At 38.0% G+C, this 26,767-nt stretch overlaps 2 protein-coding genes across 4 annotated transcripts; both read left to right on the forward strand.

Annotated features, from left to right (window-relative positions):
• The first annotated feature begins 630 nt into the window (after window positions 1-630).
• LOC142349831 (E3 ubiquitin-protein ligase MIB2-like) lies at window positions 631-21,493 on the forward strand. 3 transcript variants are annotated; one of them, XM_075401634.1, is made up of 5 exons: window positions 631-874; window positions 1,746-1,928; window positions 10,617-10,697; window positions 10,967-11,938; window positions 19,488-21,493. In XM_075401634.1, the coding sequence occupies exons 2-5, from the start codon at window positions 1,869-1,871 to the stop codon at window positions 21,372-21,374; spliced, it is 3,000 nt and encodes a 999-aa protein (XP_075257749.1). In that variant the 5' UTR covers window positions 631-874; window positions 1,746-1,868; the 3' UTR covers window positions 21,375-21,493. The 3 variants fall into 3 exon arrangements, with proteins under 3 accessions (XP_075257749.1, XP_075257748.1, XP_075257750.1); XM_075401633.1 differs by lacking the exon at window positions 631-874 and having other exon boundaries at window positions 1,216-1,928; XM_075401635.1 differs by lacking the exons at window positions 631-874; window positions 1,746-1,928 and adding an exon at window positions 5,960-5,974 and having other exon boundaries at window positions 10,615-10,697; window positions 19,488-21,492.
• Window positions 21,494-22,943: 1,450 nt separating this feature from the next.
• Window positions 22,944-25,752, forward strand: LOC142349328 (uncharacterized). The gene is made up of 3 exons (XM_075400804.1): window positions 22,944-23,339; window positions 24,207-24,329; window positions 24,537-25,752. Exons 1-3 carry the CDS (start codon window positions 23,151-23,153, stop codon window positions 25,653-25,655), a joined length of 1,431 nt encoding a protein of 476 aa, XP_075256919.1. The 5' UTR covers window positions 22,944-23,150; the 3' UTR covers window positions 25,656-25,752.
• Window positions 25,753-26,767: the final 1,015 nt, after the last annotated feature.

Here is a 26,767-nt window from a genome sequence, read left to right on the forward strand (position 1 = left end):
AAGACGTATTGCCAAATTACCGCCTTTCGAGATGTTTCGCTTCATTCCCAAAGTAGAATATATAGCCTTAGTCGATAAGCAGTAGTTCTTTTTCCCAGGATAAACTGGGCTAGACTATTATGCTTGGATCTTGTTGACTTCTAGTTTTATAAAGATTTCAACGAAATACCGTATCATTCAAAAACACATTGACATTCAGGAGTTGAGATTTTTTCGTATTTGATTGCTTTCGCTTTACCGTTAACCAGTTTTCTTCTTCCTCATTCAGATTTCCTGATTTTGTACAAGGACTCTGAATTCATCAACAAATTTAAAATATTCTGCTCTTTGCGGGACGAAATCCGTTAAGTTATAGATAAAAAGCAGAAACAACAGCTGTCTGAAAATAGAGCCTTCAGAGAATTAACTGGCCTCCTGTTGGGTTTAGACACCTTTCCGTTTTTCCAACAATTAACGTTCGATTACTCAAGTACAAAGAATGCAGGCTCTGTATATTTTGTTTTCGTTGTTATGAACTGCTCATTTGTCTAAAAAAACGAGCAACTGGGGTGTCGCTGATCTTTTTGCGGAAACCAAACATACCGGATTCATACATGTAATATCAAAAAAATAACCATGGGCAAATATTGATTGACGTCACGAAGGCCAGTATCTGTCATTTGATTGTCATTGGGTGGAGCTTGCCTTTCAGAAAGCCGTACAGAGATTGGCAACGGTGATCAGCGAGTAGACAGCGGACTTACGTTGTGACGTAATAACACATATCAGGACAAAACATAGCTTCAAGCTGTTCTGTAGCTTCATATATGGCTTTATGACGTGCCCATTTTGCTTCCCGTTGTTGAAATGTCCATTGTAGTCATAGCAGAAAAAGGTTATAGTCTCTAATCAACTTTTCGAAAATGAAACTTTAGGAAAACAAAAGCAAATTGGTCTAATTTCAAATTTGAAATCAAACGCTTTTGCGATAACTTGCATTGTCAATTTATCAACATTAGTTCATGAGGTTTTTCAACCAAAATGGAAATATATCAACAAAAACTACAAAGAAAATTTATAGCCTTTGTCAATCGTAAGCAGTAGTTGTTTTTCCAGAATAGACTGGGCTGGACTACTGTGACTAGGTCTTGTAGTTTCAGAAAGATTTTGACCAAGTACCGTTAAATTCAAAAACCCATTGACATTCAGAAATTTGGTTGCTTTTTTGGTAATTGACAGTTTTTGCTTACCGTTACCACAGATTTCTTCAATGATCCTGAATTTGATGGCTTTTCATTGCCTTGGCTTTGCGATTACCAGTTTTCTTCAATGACCCTGAATTTTGTACAATGACCGTGAAATCATCAACAAATTTAACATTTTCTGCTCTTTACGGGACGAAATCCATTAGGTTGTTGCCAAAAAGCAGGAACAAGAGTGGTCAGAAACGGGAGCCCTCAGGAAATTAACTGGCCTCTTGTTTGGGTTTAGGAAGTTTTCTGCTTTTTCTAACAATTAGAGTTTGATTACTCAGGTACGTTAAGTGCAGGCTCTGTTTTTTTTTCGTTTTTGTTTTTATGAACTGCTATTTTGTCTAAAAAGATGAGGAGCAGTAGTGTCCCTGATCTTTTGAGAAAACCAATCAAATCGGATTCATAAATATGACTTGAGAATCGAAAAAAGAGGTATGAGCAAAGATTGATTGATGTCACGAATGCCATTCTGGGTCAATTCGTGATTGACATTGCGTAGAGCTTGCGTTTCAGAAAGCCACACAGAGGTTGGCAGCGGTGATCAGCGAGTAGAAAGCGGATTTACGTTGTGAAGTGATAACACACATCAGGACAACGCATAGCTTCAAGCTGTTCTGCAGCTCCTTATATGGCTCTATGGCGTGCCAGTTTTGGGTGCAGTTGTCAAAGTTTCCATTGCAGCCGCAGTTGAAAAAGGTGATAGTCTCAAATCAACATTTCAAAAATGAAAATATAAAAAGAAAAAGCCAATTAGTCTAATTTCAAATTTGAAATCAAACTTTTTTGATATAGCTAGCATTTTCATTTTATCAACCTTACTCTATGAGTGTTTTCAAGCAAAATAGAATTATATCAAAAAATTTACAAAGATTAATGTTTTTGAGTTCTTGAAATTGATTCACTTGTCTGCATCAAATTTTTGAATTTTCGAAATTTTTTGACTTTCAATTTTTGAAACATGCTGCTATTTTTTTATCACTTCAGGCGTTCCAACAAGAGCTATTTTAATCTATTTACAATGCTTTGACTTTTTACAACTGTCGGAAGATATATGTGTATATAGGAGCTGACTTGCGGCCCAGAAATAACCGATTACATTAAAAGTGGAGGGGTTTTTCTTAATTGACGTTTTCTTTAAAAAATATCTCGGAATAAACAATTTTCTATTACTGCAATATTTATAAAAATTAGCAAACAAATTTTTTAAGGATGTAAAAGAAAATAATTTGTCAAATTAAAATTGATTCTGAGACTTGAAACAATTGTTTTCAAAAGTTACGTTTGTTATCAGGTTTAAATTGTTTCACAAATTGTCTAAAGACGAAGTTAAAAGATTTTTACAATAATCTGAGACCACATTCATTACAACTATATGTCAAAAATTTTCCTTATATAAATGGTTTAGCCTATTTACAGCTTCAAATGTACAACTGTTATAAGTTCATTCAAAATTGTTCCGTTTTCGAATTTCTCGATTTTGTTCCTAATTTTGTATTTCTAGGAATATTCCGAGTTTGCCCTCACCATAAGTATCCCTCTTTTTAGGGTTGTACATTTTTTATTTTGTCTTGCACAAATTTTTTTTGTCCTATTTTTTTTCCTAAGTCAAGAACATGAACTGAAGTAGTATTTTAGCGTGATTTCCCGCCCCTAATAACCGTTGCATGTGTTTAATTTCGGCAAAAACTTGCTGACGTATAAAACATTGATGGTCATGAGTTTCTCTACTGTGCGAAAGGCATCCGGTATTTTCCATTCAATGTCATTCGTGGAGCTATCACACTCAACAAGATGTTGAACCACCTGTGAAAACCTCTATTAATGTTCTGATATCCTATTGGTAACATGCTGGATTGTCTGCCCAACAAAACTGGATCCGCACTAATTACCCTTTATCTCATATACCACGTGTTGGCTTATCATGAGATCCAGTCTGGTTTCATTTTTCTCTTATCGTTTTGTTTTTAATTGATCTTTAGTGCCAATTTTAAGTTTTTATAACTTCTTGTTTTATATTTTTGAAGACCATTCATCTGGATACTGAACTATTGTCAATTATTTCTGGTTTTTTCAAGCGCCTGATGGAAGGCCAACCAAAGAGATGTTGCATTAAAAACCCAGTGAACCTTCCTTCGAATCACATTTGTTTAATGCTGATGCGGTGCACAGCTGCCAATTTTCACTATTACTCCTGTGTTAATTGATTTTTGAAACAAATGACGTGTAACTTTGTTTGTTGATCGTATATACCTTCAAATCAGGAAAAAACCAAATTCCCTTTCGTTTTCTTTTTCTCTAAGGTAAATTGCAAGTTTTCGTGTAATGAACTTGCGAAATTTAAGTAATCGTCCGGGTCACGACGAAATGTGCAAATAAAATCATCTACAAACCTTTTAAACAATTTTGTTATCGACCTTCCCCTCTATCTTGACTGCCGCAATACGTACAACATCCTGTTTGTTAGCGTGTTCCTGATTTAATATTTTTTTGACATTTTGCAAGAAACCAGTTGTTGGATAACACAGATTCTGCTCCTTTTCATTGAAAAGTCACTCTCCGATTGCAGTTTTTGAAGCTCCCAACTTGATCAGATTTAGAGATCTTTTCACTGAGCTCTGTTTTGCAGTGCATCAAACTTTTTCATCCACAACTTCAGCTAGTATTAAAGGCAGTGATGCATTCATATCTATAGTATCTGAGTATACATACCGGATCCCGTTACATTTAAAAGGACAATTTGTTACCCCTAGTGTTTACACTTTTCATTGCTGACCTTGGGATCTCTGGAGCTTCTTGTCCTGACTAGAGTTCCCTTAGAGCAAATTCTATAACATCGCAAACCGTCACGTTGCTGTACAAAGTTCTGTACGCCAGGAGATTTTATCTGCTCGTTATCCTCCCTCAAGAGAGAGTTCTAAAGATATCCAACATCTTGAGTGTTTCAATGTTCGCGCCAGTTGGGTTCTGGAGAAACGGTACCAGAAAGTTTTCATAACTGCTACCACGTATTGAAAAAAAAAAACAGGATGAAGAGGTCTATCTTTGCTAGACCATAAGGCATTGCTGGTTGTGAACCAGTTGATCTGAAACTTTGATAAATTTTGTCACCATTTTCCCCTGCTTCGTCAATTGTTGCAGGCTGTTATTAAACTGCTTTTCTGTTTTGACCACAATTTCATCTTTTTCTCCATTGGTTTTTTGGAACTTATTCGAATTTAGCAAGTCTCCAAGTTTTTATCTGTACCTTGATTTCTTCGTCACAGAAACCGCAGCTTTTGTCAAATGGAGCTTGCGGTTTCTGTGCCACAAAATTATGCAAGTAGACTAAAAAAAAATGTGTGATTCTCAAATGATTTTCACATCAAGAAAGCTAAGAACTTGCCTGCCCACCCTGAAATCACCTTTTGATAAGAATCTGAAATCCCATGTGGTATATAAAGTTACATGTAGTGGATGCAGTTCCATCAATGTTGGCCAGACCAGCCGACATGTTACCACTAGAATTTCAGAGCATCAGAAAAAGGATTCCCCTGATGGACAACTCCTTGTTGAATGTTGTGGTACAACGCATAACGTAAAAAGGGAAATTCTTGATGCATGTCGCGGGGTTGAAAAACTAATGACGATAGAAGCGATCTACATCAAGAAGCTGAAACCGCAATTAAATGCGCGCGATGAGTATCGGGGGGAGGGAATTGACATTGAAGTACTAGTTCAAATACAAAAATTTGACTTTTGAAATTCAAAAATTATTCTGCTACACTTTAATTCAAATTTTTGTCAGCCCCAAAAAGTAAAAAATAAAAACTGACAGGAATGAAAGTAAAAATCCTTTTTCAGGAATAGAAAGCATTATACCCGTGATTTTCATAAAATCCGGAATAAAAAATGAATTGATTTTAGTGTAATAAGTGTAAATAAAAAGTTGTTAATGTGATTTTAACTGTAAATAATTTCAAAAATTCGATGTTATTTTAACTCATTTCTTGAAAGTATAGTCAAAGACAAGTTTATATACTTTGTAAATGATTTCATTTAATTTTTAAACCTGACGATGAACGCAATGTTCGAAAACGTTCGTTTTAGTTAATCAAATTAAGTTTTAATTGACAAATAGTTCTCTGCATCTTTGTCAAATGGCAACGCCAGCAAATCCTTGACTTTTAGGTAATCATGCACTTTTTTCACCTATCTACCTATCGGGTTTTTGTGTACTTTTTTCCATTCACTTTTGCGAACGCCTTAATTGCACAAAGCTTCTCATCCTCCGTGTTATTATTGAGTAATTCACGTACAAGTTTGGCAAATTCTGCGAGGAAGTGCTCCTCATCAAACTTGTCTCTCACAGGGTGTTAAGGTCCCAACGATGGGACGTCACGTACAAACTTTGGAAGTTCACAGCCATCCATTATCAGAACTTTACAATGGGAGCCATTCCGCAGCCGTCTATCCTGTCCCTCTGACAGGATTCATTGACCGGCAGTTACGGCTGCGAATACGACTGAAACAAAATATTAACCCCATTTTAAATCTTCTTTATTTGGTCTAAAAACAACCACCTAATCTCTACACTGGTCTTTTCTCGAATGCTTGTGCTTTTTCAATCCTCTGACCGGCTTTCAATCCTTTGACCGGCTTTCAATGCTTTTTCAATCCTTTGACATAAACTTATTTTGACCGGCTTTCAATCCTTTGACCGGCTTTCAATGCTTTTTCAATCCTTTGACATAAACTTATTAAATAGATACGCTATGATCGTGAGTTGCCTGTGTGTGGTGGAGCGCCCTTAAGGGATTTTAGAAACAGGCTTGTCAAGTTTGCTCTCATTGGTTCGCTGTGCCGTGTTTGTGCTCTGTCAGTGGTCCTGCGTGCTGTTGGTGGTCTCGGGTCTACGATCCCCAGGTTTTGTGTGTTCTCTGGGGTCTGTGGCCAAACCGGAAGGAAAGACATCTAACCACTAGGTTGTACTGCTCCTACACATGCTTACTTCATATATATTTATATAGTGTATGTGAATATATATATATATATGTGTGTATGCTGTGTGTCTATGAGTGTGCTCCTGTGTTTGTGCTCCTGGATTTGTACATGCGTGAACCAGACGATACTGCTTCATGTTTTGATGAGACAATTTGCTGCACAGATCCTACCCTGGAATGCACAAGATTTAGTATTTGGCACATCCAGGACAAAATATATTGAAGGCAGCGCAGTTGGAGCAACCATCCACTCATATCGCGGAGCTAACCTAATCGACCTCTTCAATGTAGTTAACCAGTATCCTCCCCTCAATTTGAGATCAGTATGCATTGTCGCAGGATTCAATGATCATCACTACTCATGCTCTCACTTCATTGAATGCTACCGAGTTCTGTTGGATATCATATGTTGTAAATTCCAACCGCGTATTGTCGTTTCACCTAAAATAATTGCCACTTCAAATAATAAACTTGTTAACAGGAAAATATATTTCATGAACTTGGCTCTGCATCGATTTCTTCATTTTTATGCAGTTCCTTTGATTGTTTCACCATATTTTTTCTTCAGCAGGTCTGCTTCTTGTTGAGATGGTATTCATTTCTCTTTCTACGGTAACCAATTGTTTACGTTGTATCTACATAGTGTAATATCCTTTTGCAATGAATTTTATGCATAGTTATACACTCGGTAAACAGCCTCCCTCTGACAATGTCAGATACTCAAACCCATTGCTCTAAGTGTTTTATTCACCTCCGAGGAGGTGGAGTTTGGTGCTACGGTTGCGGTACATATATGCATATCAAATGCAGTGGTCTGTCAACTAAAAACGATCACCATCCAAACTTCATCTGCAAACACTGCAGTCAACCTGCAAAAATTGACCCTCAAGAACATGATCCAACACCCTCAATCGAGACACCCCCGGAATCATGCGACTTTTGGAAAAATTTTAAAGACGAACAAGTAGAAACACTAAGGAAAATATACAACGAAATAGTTCATTGGAAACCAATCTTCTTTACCATTAGCAAAAATAAAGTAGGCTTCAAAATTGCAGATGTTATGAACATCATTCTCACCAGAACGCTTGAAGATGGGCCTCAGACTGAATGCGCTATGATTTGCACAATGATAATGCCGCATTTACTTCTCGCGAGATCCAAAATTGAAAATGATGCTTCAATAACAAAAACCTTATCTAGAAGGCTCGACCTTTTTGTTGAGGCCAAGGCACTTCAGGAACGCTTAAGGAAATTAAATAGAAAACGAGAAGTGGATGAATTTAAAGCTTTTGACAAACAAATGGAGTCCGGTAAGATATCGAATGCTTTACGATGTCTTTCAGACGATGCAAAGGGCGGTGTGCTATCAACATCCGATAAAGTGACTATCAAAGGAAAAAACTGCACCGTACTCGATCTTCTACAAGAAAAGCATCCATGCAGTCAGAAAGCTGATCTTAGGTACGTAGTAACTGACCTGAAAAATCGGGATTTGCCGTTCCATCCCTCTATTTTTGAAAAAATAAATGTCTCTGAAATAAAACGCGCCGCAATTAAAACAAATGGCAGCCATGGCCCATCTGGTCTTGATGCTAGCGAGTGGAGACGACTTTTGACATCATACAAATCCTCCTCAATCGATCTTTGCAAAACAGTGTCCAAACTTGCAATCAGAATTGGCACCGAAGAATTAAATTTTTTGAATTCTTATAACGCTTGCCGTCCGATTGCACTAGATAAATGCCCTGGGGTTCGACCAATTTGCATTGGCGAGGTCATAAGAGGAATTATAGGCAGGAGTATAGTAAAGTGCGTTAAACGAGATCTCCAATTACTTGGGGGAAACGTACAGATGTGCCTTGGACAAAAGAGTGGCATCGAACATGCTATCCATGCACTGCGGCAGCGCTTTCTTGAAGATCGTACTGAAGGTATCCTACTGATTGATGCCAGGAACGCGTTTAATAGCTTGAATAGAGATCTGGCTCTAAAAAACATCAGAAAGCTTTGTCCCTCAATTTATACAGCAATCAGAAACTCGTATAAGACCCCATCAGACATCTTCATTGATAAAAGAGTAATCAAGTCTCAAGAAGGAACAACACAAGGTGATCCAATAGCCATGGCAATGTACGGAGTTGCTATACTTCCTCTCATCGACATGCTCGAAGATCAAAATTTGACTCATAAATGGTACGCAGATGACGGTAATGTGGCCGGTAGTCTTGAATCACTGCGATTTGTGCTAGATAAGCTCTATGAACATGGCAGTGCATTCGGTTATAATGTGATCAAATGTCTTCTTATTACAAAACCTGAGTTTGTTCAGAAGGCGAACAAAGTTTTTTCGGGATTAGATGTGGATGTTGTTGAAGGTCATCGAGTCCTAGGTTCAGTTATTGGTTCTGATGAAAGTTGTAACAATTTTCTGAAAGAAAAGTCAGTGAACTACTCTAACATGCTTGAGAAACTCGCTAAACATAGTAAGGTGTCCCCTCAGAATGTGTACAAATCATTTACGAACGGATTGCAACCCAAGTTGACTTTTATTGCTAGGACTACTCCAAACGCGGACAGTCTGCTGAGGGAAGCCGAAAAAATAATTGATAAAAATCTTATACCTTCAATGTTGAATCATCCCTCTTACAGTGACAGATACCGGAAGGTTTTCTCTCTTCCTCTTAAAGAGGGTGGGCTGAACATTCTTCTTCCTGAAGACAGGGCAAACAAATATGAAAGATCTATTCGGGTTTGTGAGCCGTTACAGAATCAAAACGCTATAGATGCAGAGTTTTATCAGGAGAAAATACTTCAGAAAATCAGAAAAGAAAAACAGGAACAAGCTATAGCGAAAAAGTTGGCAATCAAAGATCTCATCAATGATAAAGAGGCATATTCTCTAGATTTGGCTATGGAAAAAGGAGCATCATGCTGGCTAAATGCACTTCCATTGAGAAGATATCATTTTGATTTAACCAAGGGAGAGTTTAGAGATGGAATTGCCCTTAGATATGGATGGGATCCCGTAAAATTGCCATCAAGATGCGCATGTGGAGAAAATTTTAATGTAGCCCATGCTCTTCATTGTCCAAAAGGTGGCTATACGCACATAAGACACAATGACATCCGTGACTCTTTTGCCAACCTGCTCAATGAGGTCTGCGATGATGTCGAAGTAGAGCCCTGTCTTCAGTCTTTGCAAGGGGAAACCTTCGCAAATAGAACTACTACTATTGATGACGACGCTCGACTAGATATCAAAGCTAATGGTTTCTTCGATTCACGCTTCAGCAGAACGTTCTTTGATGTGAAAGTGTTTAATCCGTATGCGAAGAGTTGCCCAAGAACCATACCGGATTCCTACAAATATCACGAGTCCATCAAGAAGCTGAAATACGAACAAAGGATAATCGACGTCGAGAAAGCCACCGTCTGGCCGTTAATCTTCTCGTGTACAGGAGGAGCTGGTCCATCAGCATCAAAAGCCATACAGAGATTGGCTTCTAGGATCAGCGATAAGAAAGAAGATTCATATTCGGACGTGATCACGTACATAAGGACAAAATTAAGTTTCGCTCTTTTACGTAGCTCCATACTCTGCCTCCGTGGCGCGCGCTCCATGCGCAGGCGCCCTGCAGTAGAAGCGTCAATAGGAACCATTGTAGAGGAAGGGAGGCTGTTATGCTAAATGCTTGATATTTTTTCTAATCTTGATTCAAAATCACTGCATATTATACTTTAATTGCTACTTACCATATCTATCTTGTTCATAATTCTGATGCTTTATTTTCTTTATCCTTTGCATCTGATGCTTCAATTTTTGACTACTGTCAGAATTTATAAATACACATAGGAGTTGACTTGCTGCCCCCGAGTTGACCGACTACCCTTTTAGGGGAGGGGCTTTCTCTTAATTGACCACTTTTTTCAATCCTTTCAAGATTGCTGCCGTACCTGTAGTTTTTTCGTTTTGACCCAAAGATTGGCGGGATCCCTTCCGTTTGTGCCTCCTAGCTTAGTGGGTGCATATTATTTGCAACCCCCAGACGCACGTGCAATATTTTTACATAATGATTTACTATGTAATGACACGTGCTCTGTCACTGGGGGGAGCATAACGTACTGGGGGGGGGGGGGGGGGCACAAACGGAAAAGATCCGATTGGCGTATATTAGTTGCTACCCCCGAGTAAAGGTACTGTTGATATAATGATATATAATGCATCGTTGGCACACAATTCTATTTCTGGTCCCAGTACGTACTGAGTGTTACTAACGAATGAGTCCCAAGCTGTCTTTATGTATTATGTTGAGAATTTAAACGTAAAGACCTTCGCTTATAAACACAACTCTTGAACTTGTGCTTTTATTAATTTACTCTTTTGAAGATTTAGGAGTTTCAGGTGATTCATGCAATGGAAACTCTTCAACAGATTGTAGGCCTGCGAGTAGTGAGAGGACCAGATTGGGTGTGGAGTAATCAGGTTAGTTCATTTGAGGGTTGCATTTCTGCAACTTTTTGAGCTACGCGTCTCACAAATTAACTGGAAAAATGAACTAAGTAGGCGGACTTGCAATATAGCGATAAAAACCCAAGGGACCAGCTGTCCAAATGTCTCCTCTTTGAGTTTTCGAAATGACAGACAAACACAGAGGTGGGACTTGAGATTTATGATGGGAGAAGCCATGTCTAGTTGATAACTCTAAAATGGCAGTTAGTGTTTATAGTTTTTTACACATTGTATGGTTGTAGGACGAGGGTGAGGGTCACGTTGGTACAATCGTGGAAGTAGGAAGCCCAGGACAAATGTCACCAGAGCGAACAGTTGTAGTTTTCTGGGATCATGGTTTGAAGACAAATTATCGAGTTGGATATCATCACGCTTTTGACTTGCGAATTTTTGACAATGGTCCTGTCGGGGTGGAGCACTGTGGATCGCTGTGCTGTGCTTGTGAAACTCGAGACATCAAAGGCTTCAAATGGCGCTGCACTAGATGCCTCGTTGACTTATGCTCAAGGTGCTATTTTATGGACTGTCATGATGTTAAGCATCAATTCTTTCGGTTCGACCATCCGCAAAGCAGTGGTATTCCGTGCCCCCAGCGTTTGGGATCTGCCAGAGCAACAGCTAAAGGTATTTTTGCGGGAGCAAAAGTGGTTCGTGGGCCTGATTGGGATTGGAATGAACAAGACGGAGGTGATGGTCAGCAGGGCAAAGTTCAAGAGATCAGGGGCTGGGAAGACGAAACTTACAGATCTGTAGCTAACGTCACATGGCCAAATGGTCTGAGCAATGTCTACCGCATCGGGCATAAAGGAAAAGTTGACTTGAAGTATGTGAAATCAAGTAAAGGTGGAAACTATTATCCTGATCATTTACCGGTGGTGGACTTAAGCAATATGCCAGTACCACCTCAGCAGTTGAATATGGCTAATAATATCAGTCCGGTTGCATTCGTACTCGGAGAACGTGTAAAAGTGAGCTTGGATCTGGAGTTGCTCAAAGTTATGCAAGAAGGGCACGGGGGATGGAATCCAAAGATGAATGACGTCATTGATCGGATTGGATGTGTTCATCGTATCACTGAGAAGGGTGACGTTAGAGTCATTTATGACAATGGAGTTAAATGGACTTTCCACCAAGCCGCTCTGACCAAAGTTCCATTGTTCCAAGTCGGTGATTGTGTCGTGGTGACGAAAAACGTTGCACATTTACTCGAACAGGTAGTGTACAATAAATGTTCTCAAACGAAATTAAGCAATTATATTAGTCCTGCTGTGTTCTTTTTTTAATGCGTACCAGCAACTTTTTTTCCGTCTGGCCATTTGATTTTTCGGGATAAACAGGTAAAGTTCAGAGGAAATTAAGTCTCTCAGCAGTGTTGTTAGAGCCCTGCTAGTCTCTACGTATGCCATTAACTGAAATTGATGAGACATAAATTCATGATGTTGATTCATTGCGTATGACGCCATCCATCCCCCCGTTAAGTCAAAGCTAACCTCCCTATTCCGCAGCTGGCTACTTAAGAAACCAACTGACCACCAGTTGTTTGAGAGCAATTTGTCCGACATTAGTTGGTTATGTTTAATTGCTCTCGAACGAATTTGTAGCAATTATATTAGTCCTGTCAGTCTTTTTTGTGTGACTTTTTGTCCTCAAAAACGGGATAAACAGGTAGCGCCCAGCGAGCATTAAGTGCTCTCAGAGCCTTTCAGCTCTGATTCAGCTCAAACTGTTGTGGAGTCTTACACTTATAGTGTTAAGGGTGGTTCTTAGAGGTTGAAGAACCCCCCTGTTGCCCCACCAGCCCCCTAACCCCCCCCCCCCCGCTGTTGCCCCCTACTAGTTTCCCCCATCAGCCCCCCTATAGCTGTAAGCTGAACGTAGCTGTATTGCATTGCACTTGTTCTTTTCAATTCATTATATTTGAATTTTTAAATTTTATTGGGGCGTTTTCTTGCTTACGTCTCGAAGAGCGATATTGGTGTAGCGTCTTTTTGAATAATTTTGTTCGCGTATTTGAAAGAGGAAATGCTGCACTGGAAATTAGGGATTTAATATAAATTGCAGAATTGAAGAGCGGAAAAAAAGAGAATGTTGTGTTGTTCATGTTAAATTTTTTAGGGAGAGGACAAAAAGTTTGCTAAGCGAGAGAATTTGCGTACGTGAGGCATTTTGAAATGAGTTTTTCATTGCCTAATTGATTCCACTCGGCTGCGTTTTTTAATTGTTAAGCTCTTATGTTGTTTTACAGCATTTTGTTCATTATAGGCATGAAGTGGCTCCTTTAGAGCTTGAAGCGGCTAATTGTTTGGGCTATTTGTCTCCATGAAGCAAGCACAGATCTATTTGTCCTATGGAATTTAGTTTTGCGACATCTGATACTAGGACTTATCAAACTCGCGACTTTTAAATATAGAAGAACAAAAATTCAAAAGGGATGAGCGTTTCCTCCATTAATCGCAACCTGCTGCAAACTTCTTTTTACAAAGAAACAATACAGTATGGCGTGATTGAAAAGAAATTAATTTCGGAAATTGATAGTTTTTGAGGACTTGACTCATTTAACGTCGACAACCTGTGTTCTTTTTATATAAATTGTTTTTGCCATTTTGCATGTCTCAAACTGTGTTTTTGCATTTATTTTTTTAATTGTCCTTTTCTTAGTTTGAATGCTTTGTTTTTCCCTTAACATGAATTGAGTCCTCTACTACTACTGCTACCAATAGACCAAGTTTTTTTGTGCCTGTAAGCAAATGAGTGGCTAGTATATTTCACGCGTCTTGGTACATCTGATGTCTCATGGTGCAAGTTTTGGTGGATTTCTTAGTTTTCTGACAATTTCCGCTCTTTTTGTAGTTTCTCCATTTTGTTGACGTCGATTTTTCTGTATTCAGTTAAAAAAAGAAAATATCATCGTTTCTTTGACTGGCTGCTGATGGCCGAAGTTGCTGATGCCAAATTTTTGGTAAGATATGCTGTTGATTAACCCATGTCCGTTTCATTTCTTTAATATTCTTAAGCTTGAGGTGTTTTCTGCCGTATTTGTTAAGATTGTGATAAGTGAATACAACGTTAGTTTGTAAGTTATCAGATTGGTGGGATCTCCAGTTATATTGTCGATAAAAATAATTTAATACAAGCCAAGTTTTGGACTGACTCGTTTTCTAGGGTTAATTAAATTTTCGTTTTTACCTTTTAATTATATCGCACAGATCCTTTTGTGGAACCTAAATTCATTTGTGCAATTGCCATATCTTTTTTTTGCAACTGAGATTTAACCGAGATCTTGAGTATCTTGTTCTGGTTACTGTGATGTTTTTGTCTGTGAAAAAGTATATGTGGGTCGAAAGTGGAGGTTACCTTTGGAAGAGTTTTCGGAAAGTTGAGGCAAACTTTGTGTAGATTCTCCGTTTGTTCTTCTTGGTTTTATTGATTAATTTGATTTCTATGAGGAGCTACTAGCTAGGTCTTTATCGCTTGGAGCTAGGTCTTAAGTGTTGTTCGTCTTTTCTTGCTTAATTGGTTCCACGAGGCTGCAATTTTAGAATTTTTAAACTCTTATGGTGATTTAGCGTTTTATTCCTTTTAGGCACGAAGCGGTTCCTTTTACAGCCTTTTTTGGCTAAATGTTTTAGCTATTTGTTTCCAGCTGACACGAACATATCTTTCTGTCCTAAGTAATTTAATTAATGGGGTTCTTGATTATGATCTTGATCTTGGTTTTGCGAAATCTAATGCTAGGATTCATAAAACTGGTCACTCTGAAACACAGAAAACAATCAAAAAGGATGAGCGTTTTCTCTATTAATCACAACGTTCTTCAAACTTCTTTTCTCAAAGAAACAATACAGTATGACATGATTAAAAAGAAGTTAACTTTGGGAATTAATATATTTTGAAGACTTGTCTCATTAAACGTCGAAAACTTGTGTTCTTTTTTAGAATTTGTTTTTTGGCCATTTTTGCATATCTTGAACCATGGTTTTGTTTTTTTTTGAAATGACATAGTTTGATTGCTTAATGCTTTTCCCTAAACATGAATTGAGTCCTCTACTATTACTGCTATAATAGTCCAACATTTTTGATGTCTGTAAGCAGATCAGTTGCAAGTGTGTTTCGAGCGTCTTGGTACATCTGAAGTCTTTTGGTACGTGTTGGTGTCTATTTTTTGTTTTTTGAAAAATAGACTTCAAATTTCAAAATGTTTGAGAAAAATGACGAATTTTTTCAGCTTTTCTTAATTTTCTGACAATTTTCTCTCATTTTGTTTCTCCATTTAGTTTGATGACATCGTTTTTTGTTTTCAGTCAAAAACAGAAAATGCCATCTTTTTGCGACTGGTTGCTGAGGGCCTAAGTTGCTGATGAAACATTTTTGGTAAAATAGTCTGTTCATAAACCTATGTCCTTTACATTTCTTCGATTTCCTTAAGCGTGAGGTGTTTTCGGCCGATTCCTTTTCTAGGGTTTTTAAATTTCCCTTTTTACTTGCTAATTATATCGCTCAGATCCTTTTGTTGAACGTAATTCCGTTTGTGAAATTGCATATTTTTCATTGCAACTGAGATTTAGCCCAGATCTCTAGTATATTTTTCTGGTAACCGTGATGTTCTGGTCTGTGAAAAATTATACATGGGTAAAAATTGGAGGTTAGCGATGAAGGAATGTTGGGAATTAGAGACAAATTTTTGGTAAATTCTTTTTTTGGAGTTCTTGGTTTTTTTAAGTAGTTTATTTTCTGTGTTGGAGCTAGGTCCTAAGTGTTTTTCGTTTTTTCTTGCCTAATTGGTTCCACTCGGCTGCAATTTAAGATTTATGAAACCCGTGTTTTTCAGCGTTTTTGTTTTTGGGCACGAAGCGATTCCTTTAAAGCATGAAGCGGCTAAATGTTTTGGCTATTTGTTTGCAGCTGGCGCGATCAGATCGTCATCTCCTATGGAATTTTGTTAATGGAGTTTTTGATCGTTATCTCTCTTAGTTTTGCAAAATCCGATACCAGGACTCATCAAACTGGACACTTTAAAGTTAAGAACAAAAAATTCAAAGCGGATCATTTCCTCTCTCGATCGCAATGTGCTGACAGTTTCATTTTGCAAAGAAACATAATAGAGTTTGGCACGATTGAAAAGCGGTTCATTTCAAAATTGATACTTTTTGAAGACATGACTCATTTGACTTCGAGAACTTGTGTTCTTTTTAAAATTGTTTTTGCAATTTATGAAGATTTAAACGGTTTTTTGCATCTATTTTTGTAAATATGTCTGTCTTAGTTTGAATTTTTGTGTATTTCCCTTAACATGAGTTGAGTCCTTTACCAATACTGCTACTAATATACCAACATTTTTGTCTGTAATTAAATGAGTGACAAAAGAAACCTTTACTCCCCTCCAGTTGTGTGAGAAGGATGCATTTAATGAGAAAACTCTGCACTAATCAGGTACCAGCTTCTCTTTTCATTAGTTAGATGAATCGGGTAATTATCATATTTGCGTTGCCACGCATTAATTGGATTGAAATGCATTGAGTCAATCGGTTGATCGCAACGCTAGAACCTTCCTTATTGTGCTTTGCGATGTTTCAGACCAACCACCAAGAACTTCTAATGACAGCGACAAAAAACTCACTCCGGCTTATCGGCAGTCAGCGTAATGGGCAGCTAGTTTGCGGTCGTCAGCATATGTTGACGCGTAACTGGGTGTATTCTCCGCATTTGCAATGATTGTCGATTGCAGGGATGACACCATTGTTACATCAAGCGCTGCTGGTTTTCCTTGTGTTCAGGAGGGTAAAAATACGTCTGCCGGTCGGGATTGGTTGTTGCTGCAAAATTCTTTTTAAGTGAAGGGCTCAAACTTGCAGAGACACAAGAAGAGAAAACTATCTCTCAAACGGTCGTGACAATGAGTATTATCTCGTGCTCCACATGCTAAAGAATCGTCCCCGTAAATATCGATGACCCTATTTTTACAGTAGGGGCAATTTCGGGGAGCATTATATATAGGGATACCCGGTCTATATTTGACGCAACTTTGGAACTTTTCCGCTTCCAGGTGCAGTCCCAGTGCGAAAATATGAGGCGTGACTAACCAAGCGCCTGCCTTAGGAGCAAGAAGAGACTGCAACTGAGCTCGTTGTCGCACATTTGTTGCCTGTGAAAGAAGATTGAGTGACGTTTGATCAAGCTTTTTTAATGAATTTTCTGAATTGTCATATTTACATCTTGCAATCCAAGAAGACAATTCGTGTTGACTTCATTTTCCAGAGTGTTTCATCCCAATAAGAGCTTCCACTGTTGGCGAAAGGTTCTCCACTGAACTAATAAAAGCACCTAGATGTTGATAAGGGAATGCAACCTTAGTTTCTAAGTTTTAGATTGGAGGAATCTCTAGGTATATAGTCGATAAAAATATTCTAATACAAGCCAAATTTTGGACCGATTCGTTTTCTATGGTTAATTAAATTTTTATTTTTACCTGCTTATTATATCGCTCAGATGCTTTTGTGGAACCTAAATCTATTTGTGCAATTGCCATATCTTTTTATTGCAACAGATTTAACCGAGATGTTTATTATCTTGTTCTGGTAACCGCGATGTTCTGGTCTGTGAAAAAGCATACGTAGGTCAAAAGTGGAGGTTGCCGCTGGCGGAGTATTCGGAAAATCGAGACAAACTTTGTGTAGGTCCTCGGTTCGATGTTCTTGGTTTTATTGAATAATTTGATTTCTATGTTGCTTGGCGCTAGTTCTTTAGTGTTGTTCGTTTGAGCAATTGTTTTTTGCACATGAGACTGATCCAGCATTATTTTTTGTTTCTCGAATTTCTGTCTGCATTATAGTTTCTGTGTGCAACGAAGTCTACTGGACTTCATTGTAGACATAACTGGAGCGAAATATTGTCAAGATCTAATTCAATTGTAATTTAAATAGTGTATTAGTTCGCAGAAATTCGTGCTTCGTTTGAATGTTAAAGAACAAATTGTAGTTAACTCTGCCTCAGTCTCTTCTTTAACGGACTGATTTTTAAGAATTGCTGTTTTCTGTTTGGTAATAGTTCGTTTTTGAATTTTAGTTTTAGTTTTTTAGTAACCTTTTTTGAAGTGTGCACCTTTCATAGTGTTTTATTTGCGTCTTACTTCGAGTCATTTCCAGTTTTCTTATTTTGTAAGATCTGTTCAAACATTTTGGTAATTTCACGATTTTTTGAATGTTAATTGTACAACGCTGCTTTTTTCTGTTTTTAAGATCTGACTTAAGTTTCGAAGCAAATTTGAGTTTGAATATTCTGGTAACTGCTTTTTAATTGCTCTCGAACAAAGTTCGTGGGAATGATTGTAAAACTGTTGGTCTTTTTATGCAAATTTTTTGCTTCACCGTTTTTGCGCTTGTCTTCTAGAGTATTCTTTGACCTCTCAAGTTACTTTTTCGCGCTTTCGTTCTTCATTTCTGAGTAATCTCTATTGCTCCGGAGTAAAGCTTGCTGCCAAAATAAAATCATTTGCGCCATAGCAACAATAAGGGCCTGATAGCTGAAAGGGCAGTGCTTCTGGTAAGGGATCGGTAGGTCAATGGTTGGAATCCCGGCTTGGCTAACTATTTTTGCACCCATTAAGAAAAATTTGTTTGTTTCAACTTTTCTGCTGCAATTGTTTATCGTTGGTTCGTTGAAGTCTGATCTTGAGTAGTTCATGCTCTTCTGTTTTTTTAATTAGATTGCGCAGTTATTTTTTGTGTCAAAATGCAGCTATTGAGTCTGCCATCTATTGTTTGTTTTTTTAACTCTTCCTTCGACGCAGCTTTTCGGTCGTTAATACTTGGCCTTTTTCCTGATGACGTTTTGTACGTGAATTTGTATTCTTACAGTATTTTTTTAATCTCTCAAAAATATTGCCTCATTTTAATTGGACGAGCTCAGCTGACTATATTTTGCTCATATTGTTGTTTAATGTAGAGGAACTATTAGGAAGAAGTCGTATCTGAGACAAATTCTTTTACTTGTTTTCAAGACCTTTGTTGGAATTAGTAAGAACATTGAAAATAGTTTTAACTTCCTTTCCGTCTTTTTCATCTGTATTTAAATACCTCAGGCGTGAGAGTAATTGTAGAAATTTTGGAGTCTTCCCGCTCTTCCGACTGTTGTTTGGCCAATCGTTGATATCGCTGAATTTCGTGTGTTGTATTTTCGTTCTCCTTCGATAAATATTTTTTATCACACATGAGGCACCTCATTCTCGAACGAGGAATTAATATCAACAAAAGATATCTCACTGTTATAATCTAACTGTTTGAGGGTAAATCGAGAAAAGATTTTCCTCAAAATTTTCGTTAAAAAATTCATTTTGTCAAACTCAAAAAGAAATTTTAAAAATCAATAGTCGAATTCAACACATTGCAGCAATTGCTTAGTAAACTTGAAATATGTTTGCCTCGTTTTTTTATAAGTTTCAATTGTTTCATTGGGTTTTTAATGCTGCAGGTCTCCAAACAGTCGCAGCTCTTTTCAAAGTCGACTCTTTAAATTTTAAAGATTTTTTGTTGAATTTCTATTTTACCGGAAACATCACTAATTTCTGCAAGAATTGTTTGTATCGAAGATCCCCCAAGATCTCGCCAAAGATAAACCTTGAAAGTGAAGAAACTCCCATCGTTTTGATATGAGATTGAAAATTTTGAGCGAAAAGAAGTTGTTAGGCGGAGAAAAAAGCTTGTACTTTACAATGTTTAAGTGAAGTTTAAGTGTACAATGTTTAAGTGCTCAATGGTTTATTTGTAGGTCGAAAGCCGAGATGAAGCAGCGCATATTGCTGGCTCGTCAGGATACGTGAGTGCGGTTAAACCCGACGGAACATTCGATGTCAACATTCGGAACAAGAACTACACATTGCACGTGAACTGCTTGCAACCCTCGATTGTCGGCAGAGTATCTGCGTCCTCATACATGGGAGGTGTTTCAAACGGGGCTTTCGGAGATCGTGTGAACGAAATCGCAATGCCACCCGAAATGGAGCAGCTAATGACAGCTTTGGAATCGGCAGATCTGACTCAAGTTACAGCGTTGATTAGCAAAGATTCGATGTTCTCTGTTGTCGTTTTCCCAGATGGTAGACAGCCATTGCATATTGCAGCTCAATTGGATTCCCCGGACATTCTGAAGTTCCTAATATCTTGTGATGAAATTGAAGTGAACGCCATGGACCTTGAACACAACACTCCTCTACACTTGGCGGCTTTGAACCCAAATCCGGAAATTATGAAGCATATTTTGAAAGCGAATGGTGTCGATGTTAACAAGCGAAACACGCAGGGCAAAACGCCACTTATTTTAGCAACTCTGTGCGACAAAATGGTCAAAATCGATATGCTTTTGAACGAACGTTGCGATGTAAATATGGCGGACAATAACGGCGAAACTGCCATTTTTCATTGCATTGTGCAGAATAAAACAGAAATGGCTCTGCGGCTGTTAAATCTTCCGGAAGTTGATTTCAAAATTAAGACTCTAAAGGACGTAACTTACCTGCACCAAGCGTGTGCAAAAGGGAACCTAGAAGTTTCGGCCGTGATTTTGGATTTGTGTCCAGATTTGGTTAATGTTATTGACAAAAATAGTAAGTTCAGTCCGTTACATATGGCTGTCTTGCACGATCATGACAATATTGTGCAACTATTGCTTGCTAACGGCGCTGACGCAAACTTGGTTTCAAACAAGAAGTTCAACGCATTGATGCTGGCCGTCTGTTGTGCTAGTTTGGCCACCGTATCCAGGTTGGTATCAGTCGGCACAAGTTTGGAGCAGGTTGACTCGGATCATAACAATTGTTTGGCTTATTTATTCCAAAATCTCGCTAAAGTAAACAAACTGACCAGCTATAACGAATCAACGCTAACCGCAGATTTCGCCGAGATCCGAAGTTTGCTGACCCCGGATTATTCTGAGGTCTCACGTGACGCTTTGCTTGCTTGTTATTTAATCAGCAAAGGTGTGAAATACAAAGCCAGTAAAAACAAATCTGGACTCTCGGCCATCGAAATGTGTGCAGACCCCGATCTGGTGAATATCATAGAAAATTTTGTGAAGCAAAATAACGATGGTGCAAGCTCTTCAGTTAAGTGCAGTTTGTGTAATAAGCACCCCGCCAATTGTCAATTCAAACCGTGCGAACATGTAATTTCATGTGAGAATTGCGCTGGGTGTTTGAAAAAGTGTCTGATGTGCAGACAAGACGTTGAGTCGTATAGTAAGCTATCGATCACTATTCAAAAAATTTGTCAAGTTTGCGATGATATGGAAGCTAACATCAGATTCGAGCCATGCGGTCATAATGTAGTTTGCAATCACTGCGCAGTTAGAATGAAGAAATGTTTCTCGTGTCAAACGCCAATCACCGCTAAGATTGACCTCATGGGCAATGACGTCACGTCAATTCTGCCCTCAACTTCAACAGGTGGTCCGCAGAGCTCATCGGAGGAGCTGAGCGAACTGAAGAGCAAATTGGAGCAGCTTGAAGATGCGGCGCTGTGTCAAATTTGCATTGAGAGGCCGAAGAATGTGGTGTTTATGTGCGGACATACATTTTGTGATACTTGTGCTAGCTCGATGCATTTATGCCCGAATTGCAGGCAGAAAATATCTCGAGTGATTCCTATTTATTCTGGTTAAATAGCTTAATATAATAGTTTGTACAAAGATAGACGGAACTGTTTACTTTCTCACCCCTCATCACAGCTAATGGTAGAACGTGACCCGACCATCTGAAACTGATATTACACCTTTATAGTGGTATATAGAAATGGTAATAAGGTTTTAAGTGTCAACTAGCTGTAGTTTGTAGCGACCGGCCTTAGTAACAATTTAAAGCGTATCTGACACTGACACTTATAATGGTTTCCCCTGGTTGACAACCATAAAAGAAACTTACCGACCATAAAACGCTATATGTGGATTTTATGGAAACTTACTAAGCATAATAGCACATTCCCGGGAATCATAGCAAGATCATAGAACGAAAACAATTTATGACTTTTATGGGCCATATATGGTCCTTTTTATAGTAAGTAAGGTACCATATGTGGTCAGTTTTATGTTAAGTAAGGGACCTTATATGGTTCGTTTCATGGTAAGTAAGTTTGGTCTTTGGTCTACCCGGGTTTTTATCCCATCGGGGGAGGGGGAGAGATCTTGCAATTTTTATAGAAAATTTTGCAGAATTTTTTCCCAGAAAAGCAAACAGATCCAGAACGACTGTTCCTAGTTCAGCTGACGAAGTTATTTCTGTGCATTTCATTGAATTTCAAAATGAGCTCTAGTGAAGTGTTAAGTTGAAAGCTGGGAACAGATCTTTCTCAAATACTCAAAGAAAGTTTTGTAATACCCTTTAGTTCTCAAAGCAAGGCTACGCTTCTCGATGTATGACTTGGTGTTTTGTCATAAATGTTCTTTATTAGCTGTAAATTTCTTTGCTTAGAATTGAAAAATCATATTAGTTATAGATATAGTCATATAAGGCCTACTCGTTGTTTAATAGTTCTTGCTTTTATGTTGAGAACGCCCAGTTTGTAACTTGCATCACCAAGCATTAATAAATATATTTTTCAGTTTATTTTCTTACTGCTATTCATTAGACTTTATAGTCACATAATATAAGTTGCAACTAAAAAAAAATCAAATTTGCAAGGCTTCTCGCTTATTCAAAAAGTTTGCGTATTCAAGAATAGCGTTTCCGTGAGCAATTCATTATTGGCTGGGAGAAGAAAACAGGTGCCTCAGTTATGCGTGGTATGCGAAATCAAGACCCTGCGTATTATCGTAGAAAATCAGAACTGATTCATTGTATACTAATAAATAATCTGTCAGAAGTACATGATACCTTCATGTAGTAAATATAGGGGGGGGGGGGCACTTAAAAAATCAATATTTTGAAATATGTCACAGTTATCGCTGAAGGTATCCCCATAAATTGATTATTATTTCCATAGCATATTTTAGTACATGCCCCCACCCACCTGTATTTACTACATAATGATATCGTGTACTACTTCCGTCACAGAGTTCTCATGTATTTGTTTGGAAACATTTTGCTGTCATATATGGGGAATACAACTTAAAGGTTAAAACGAGTTGGAGAGTCAAAATTGAGGACAGGTTGGTTATTTTGTGACCAACGTCTACCTATTATTGTTTAATGAGCTCTGATGCGTTCTATATATTAAAAATTAGACAGTTTTACCGGTGATTTTTTTCTATTTCAGAACTATGTTTTATCATGTTTTTGTAATATTGTACTAAGTACGCAGCAGATAATAATGTGAAATTGTCATAAATATTCTAAACATTCATCAATTTTTGTGGATCTTGGAGTTTCACAGCTGCTGTGAATGCTTTATCCTCCCGGCTCCAATATAAATTTGCTGCTTTTGTGGATGTGAACTGGAAGCAATGTATAGTAACCGAAAGTGGTATGGCTCTTCTGGCGGAGGGCGTCGCGGTACTGGTGGGGCTGGGTTCACTCTTAGTATGAATCACTATCATCACCACTACGGAATGAGAGACGACTTTGCCAGCAACAAGATTGCTTCTAATCTCGTGTTCTTACTACTTGTTGGGTTCCTCTTTTTTCTATCACAGGTCAGTTAAAACCACTATCCGTCAAAGTAATCACTTTCAAAAGTCTATATATTAAAAAATCCTACGGAAGCTTTGCGGCTAGTCTTTGGAATGAGCTTGATTGAACAACAAAACAGAAACTTCTCAATTCAAAACAGAGCAGATATTCTCTAAAACAATTGTTACTGAAAACACACAACAAATTGTTCTAAATCAGTCAATGATCACTGGCGGTCTTGTAAACTTTAATCTGCTATACAGTATTTAGGTTTTTACTAACTTCTAGGTTTATCTTAAGTTCTTATTAAACCCGAACAAGGAGCTTGAGTATATTACATTTGAACTCCTCAACTACTTTAAATTACCTTTTTTTGTTCATCTCCCCATATACTTTCTGTCATAATAATGTAATGTTGGTTACATTTTTCTGGTACTTGTACCTGTATGATAGTAATTCAAGTGTCTTTTCTCTCTCTCATATAAAGTATGCGAACATCAAAAATTGGCCTGTTGCACAAGCTTTCTTAACTTTTTGCAGTTTTTAAGTCAAGGGAATGTGGTTCTCAGTTATATGAAAATGTTAGAGAAGTGGAATTTTGGAAATATTAACTGCATTCGTTCTTCAGTCGCTGTAAATGTTATGCTTTACTTGGGTAATTTTTGCACTTTGCTTATGTTTGACTTAAGTTCTTTTGTACTTAATTGAGCGGAGCTACTCGTTTTTTCGTAGATTCGATCGAAATGAGAATTGGTTAAGATAATCCTTCAGTATTTCTCTTTCGTATAAATCAAATCTGGCTACTGCAATACAGAAGAGTAGATGTAACTATCAGGAGATAACATTATTTGATGAACAATATATTCAGTTTCAATTGACTTGATGTTTAGTTCATAATCATGTCCAGACTGAACCCCGACTCACTGATCAACCCGAAGCACCACAAGAACAAGTACTCGGCCATGGAGAACCTCAATACTGGCGGCAGAGACTTCCTTATTCAAAAACACATCGTTAGTTTACATACACTTTATTGAGGCAGGCACTTGCAGAGCTCACCGTCTGCATCACGTTTGTCTGATTCATATAAATTTTAACCATTTCTTCAATTCAAACTTCTAAAATGATTCTGTTTTATGACTCCTGTGAGTAGCGTATGAGGTCTCTATTATTAAATGTTTCGTCGAATCCTTCGGTGTGTCAATAACTGATTGTTTTAGAAAGAGCACGAGGAAGTGGCAATAGAGCGAAACCAGCGCAGGCTCAAATTCCAACAAGTAGAGTCAAAAACAGACATTCTCAAGGCACAGCAAGACAAAAGGGCGAATCAGGGACAAATGAATCAGGAAACCAATGACAACAGTGCAGATCCACATCAGAAAGCGACAGTGGAGGACCCTGGAACACCGAGAGACGATGTCGAGGAGGTGGCACAGGGGCCTAATGGTCGTCCCGAAGAAGACAATAAAAACGCAGGCAATGTCGATGAAGACGCACAACAACCAAAGCAGCCGGAAACGCCGACAAATTCGGAGACAGTCGCAAATCCGGAGCCAAAAGTAGATGTCCTGAACTCAGATAGTAGTGAAAATGTCAATCAGCAAGAGGAGTCCGTGGAAATTATAAAACAGGACCACTATAACGTTGAACATGCTAATGGAGGTCAAGTCCCAGCAGAAGCACAAAAATTAAGTCAAAGCGAACAAGAATTAAAGGAAGAGACACAGAAAGCTAACGTGCAAGCAGTACAAACAGATCCATTACTAGACAGTTTAGACAAGCATAGAATAAGCAGTCAAACGGAGCAAGACGCAAATTCTCCCGAAGTCAAAAAAGAGGCAGACGGTGTACAAAATGGCGAAGAGAAAAGAAATGAAGCAGAAACTGGACAAAATGATAATTCAGAGGAAGTCGGAACTGTTGATGACGTCAGCGTCGAACACGTTGAAAAAAGTGGCACTGAAGAAAATGAAAGCAATAATGAACAAGACAACCAGGACACTCAGAGTTCGCGGACTCAAGAATTCAAACCTGAGGATGAAAAAGGAACAGATGATGGTTCAAATGAAGTAGTTAAAGAAACAGAAGCGAATATCCATCAAGCTAATGACAAAGCTTCAATTGAAGATAATTTGGAGAATAAGTTTACGAATGATGGCACTGCCTTACATGTCGAAGAGAATGTTGACGTCCAATTACCCAGAAATGAGGTCGAAAGTCAAGATGTTGGTTTAGAAAATCCTGCAGTTGCTACTGAGAGGAAAGACTTGGCAGACCTGAAAAATTCAAGAACTGATATTGAGTCAAAATCTTTGAAACATTCCTCCGAAGAAATGTAAATAAAAGTTTTACACAATGCCCTTTTAAGTATCAAATACTATTATTAGTTTGTAAAGCTGTATTCTTTCTTGAAATTTGAATTTTAATGAATGGAAAGTTTAATAATCTAGCAGCTGACTCAGATTACTGTGCAATTATATTTGAGGTTGATTCTTTATATTGCCTATAATTTCGGGCATAAAATCGATTTTTTAATTGCTCTCGAATGACAATTTGAGGACGTTATTGTAGACGTGTGAGTCTTCATGCAAAATTTGTTTGTCCTTGTTTTCCAGAATATTCTTAGATCGCTTGAATTTTTGTAGAAAGAAACGCGCTAAACTGGTAGAGCTTGAGGGCATTAAGTTGCTGAGCTCACAGTACAGTAATTTCAAGCCTCCCTTCTATTAGTTTTTTCTAAATACCTATTCACGCCTAACAATACAAACGCATAGCATTTAAAAATATACCAATGGGGGTGCCTTCATTAAGTTGAAGGGGGTAAAAAAAACTCGATTTAAAAGCTGAAAGTGGATAATACGAATCAGGAACCACTCGAACAAGTTTAGCAATATCCACAGTTTCCACTTAACTCGCGCTATGAGAGCGCTGGAAAATAATTGCCACTAATTATGGCCATTTTGAGCAAATGAAGTGAAGTAACATCATTAAATCTCAGTGCTTAACATCACATTTAACCTATTTTTGTTTGGCTTCATAGTTCATGTTCCGCCATGAATTGAACCTTTTGAAACACCCTGTGACTCAAATGTGCCTACCCCATTCGCGTCCTATATAGCCGAGATTTAGGCAGCCCCAAAATTCACGTTTTGCTCCCTCCTGAAAAGCTAATTTACATAAAACGGGAATAGTGCTAGCATTGTTTTGAGTGGTTCCGAATTCGTATTATTCTCTTTCAGCTTGTAAATCATATGTTTTTACCCGCATCAATATAGAAACGAAACAAATTTTGTATAAACAGAAGGTAACCATTGATTTTAATTGGCATCAAAATCTCTAATTTTTTTCCAAAGGGACCAGTTTTTCGGACCTGGAAACTGTTAAGTGGTTGTTTTTATCCGCCATGAACCTTTCTTGGCGTTGATAGAGTACGTATAAAATTGAAAATTGG

This window comes from Convolutriloba macropyga, chromosome 11 (genome assembly GCF_964194025.1).
Source record: "Convolutriloba macropyga chromosome 11, txConMacr16.3, whole genome shotgun sequence".
Lineage (NCBI taxonomy): Eukaryota > Metazoa > Xenacoelomorpha > Acoela > Convolutidae > Convolutriloba > Convolutriloba macropyga.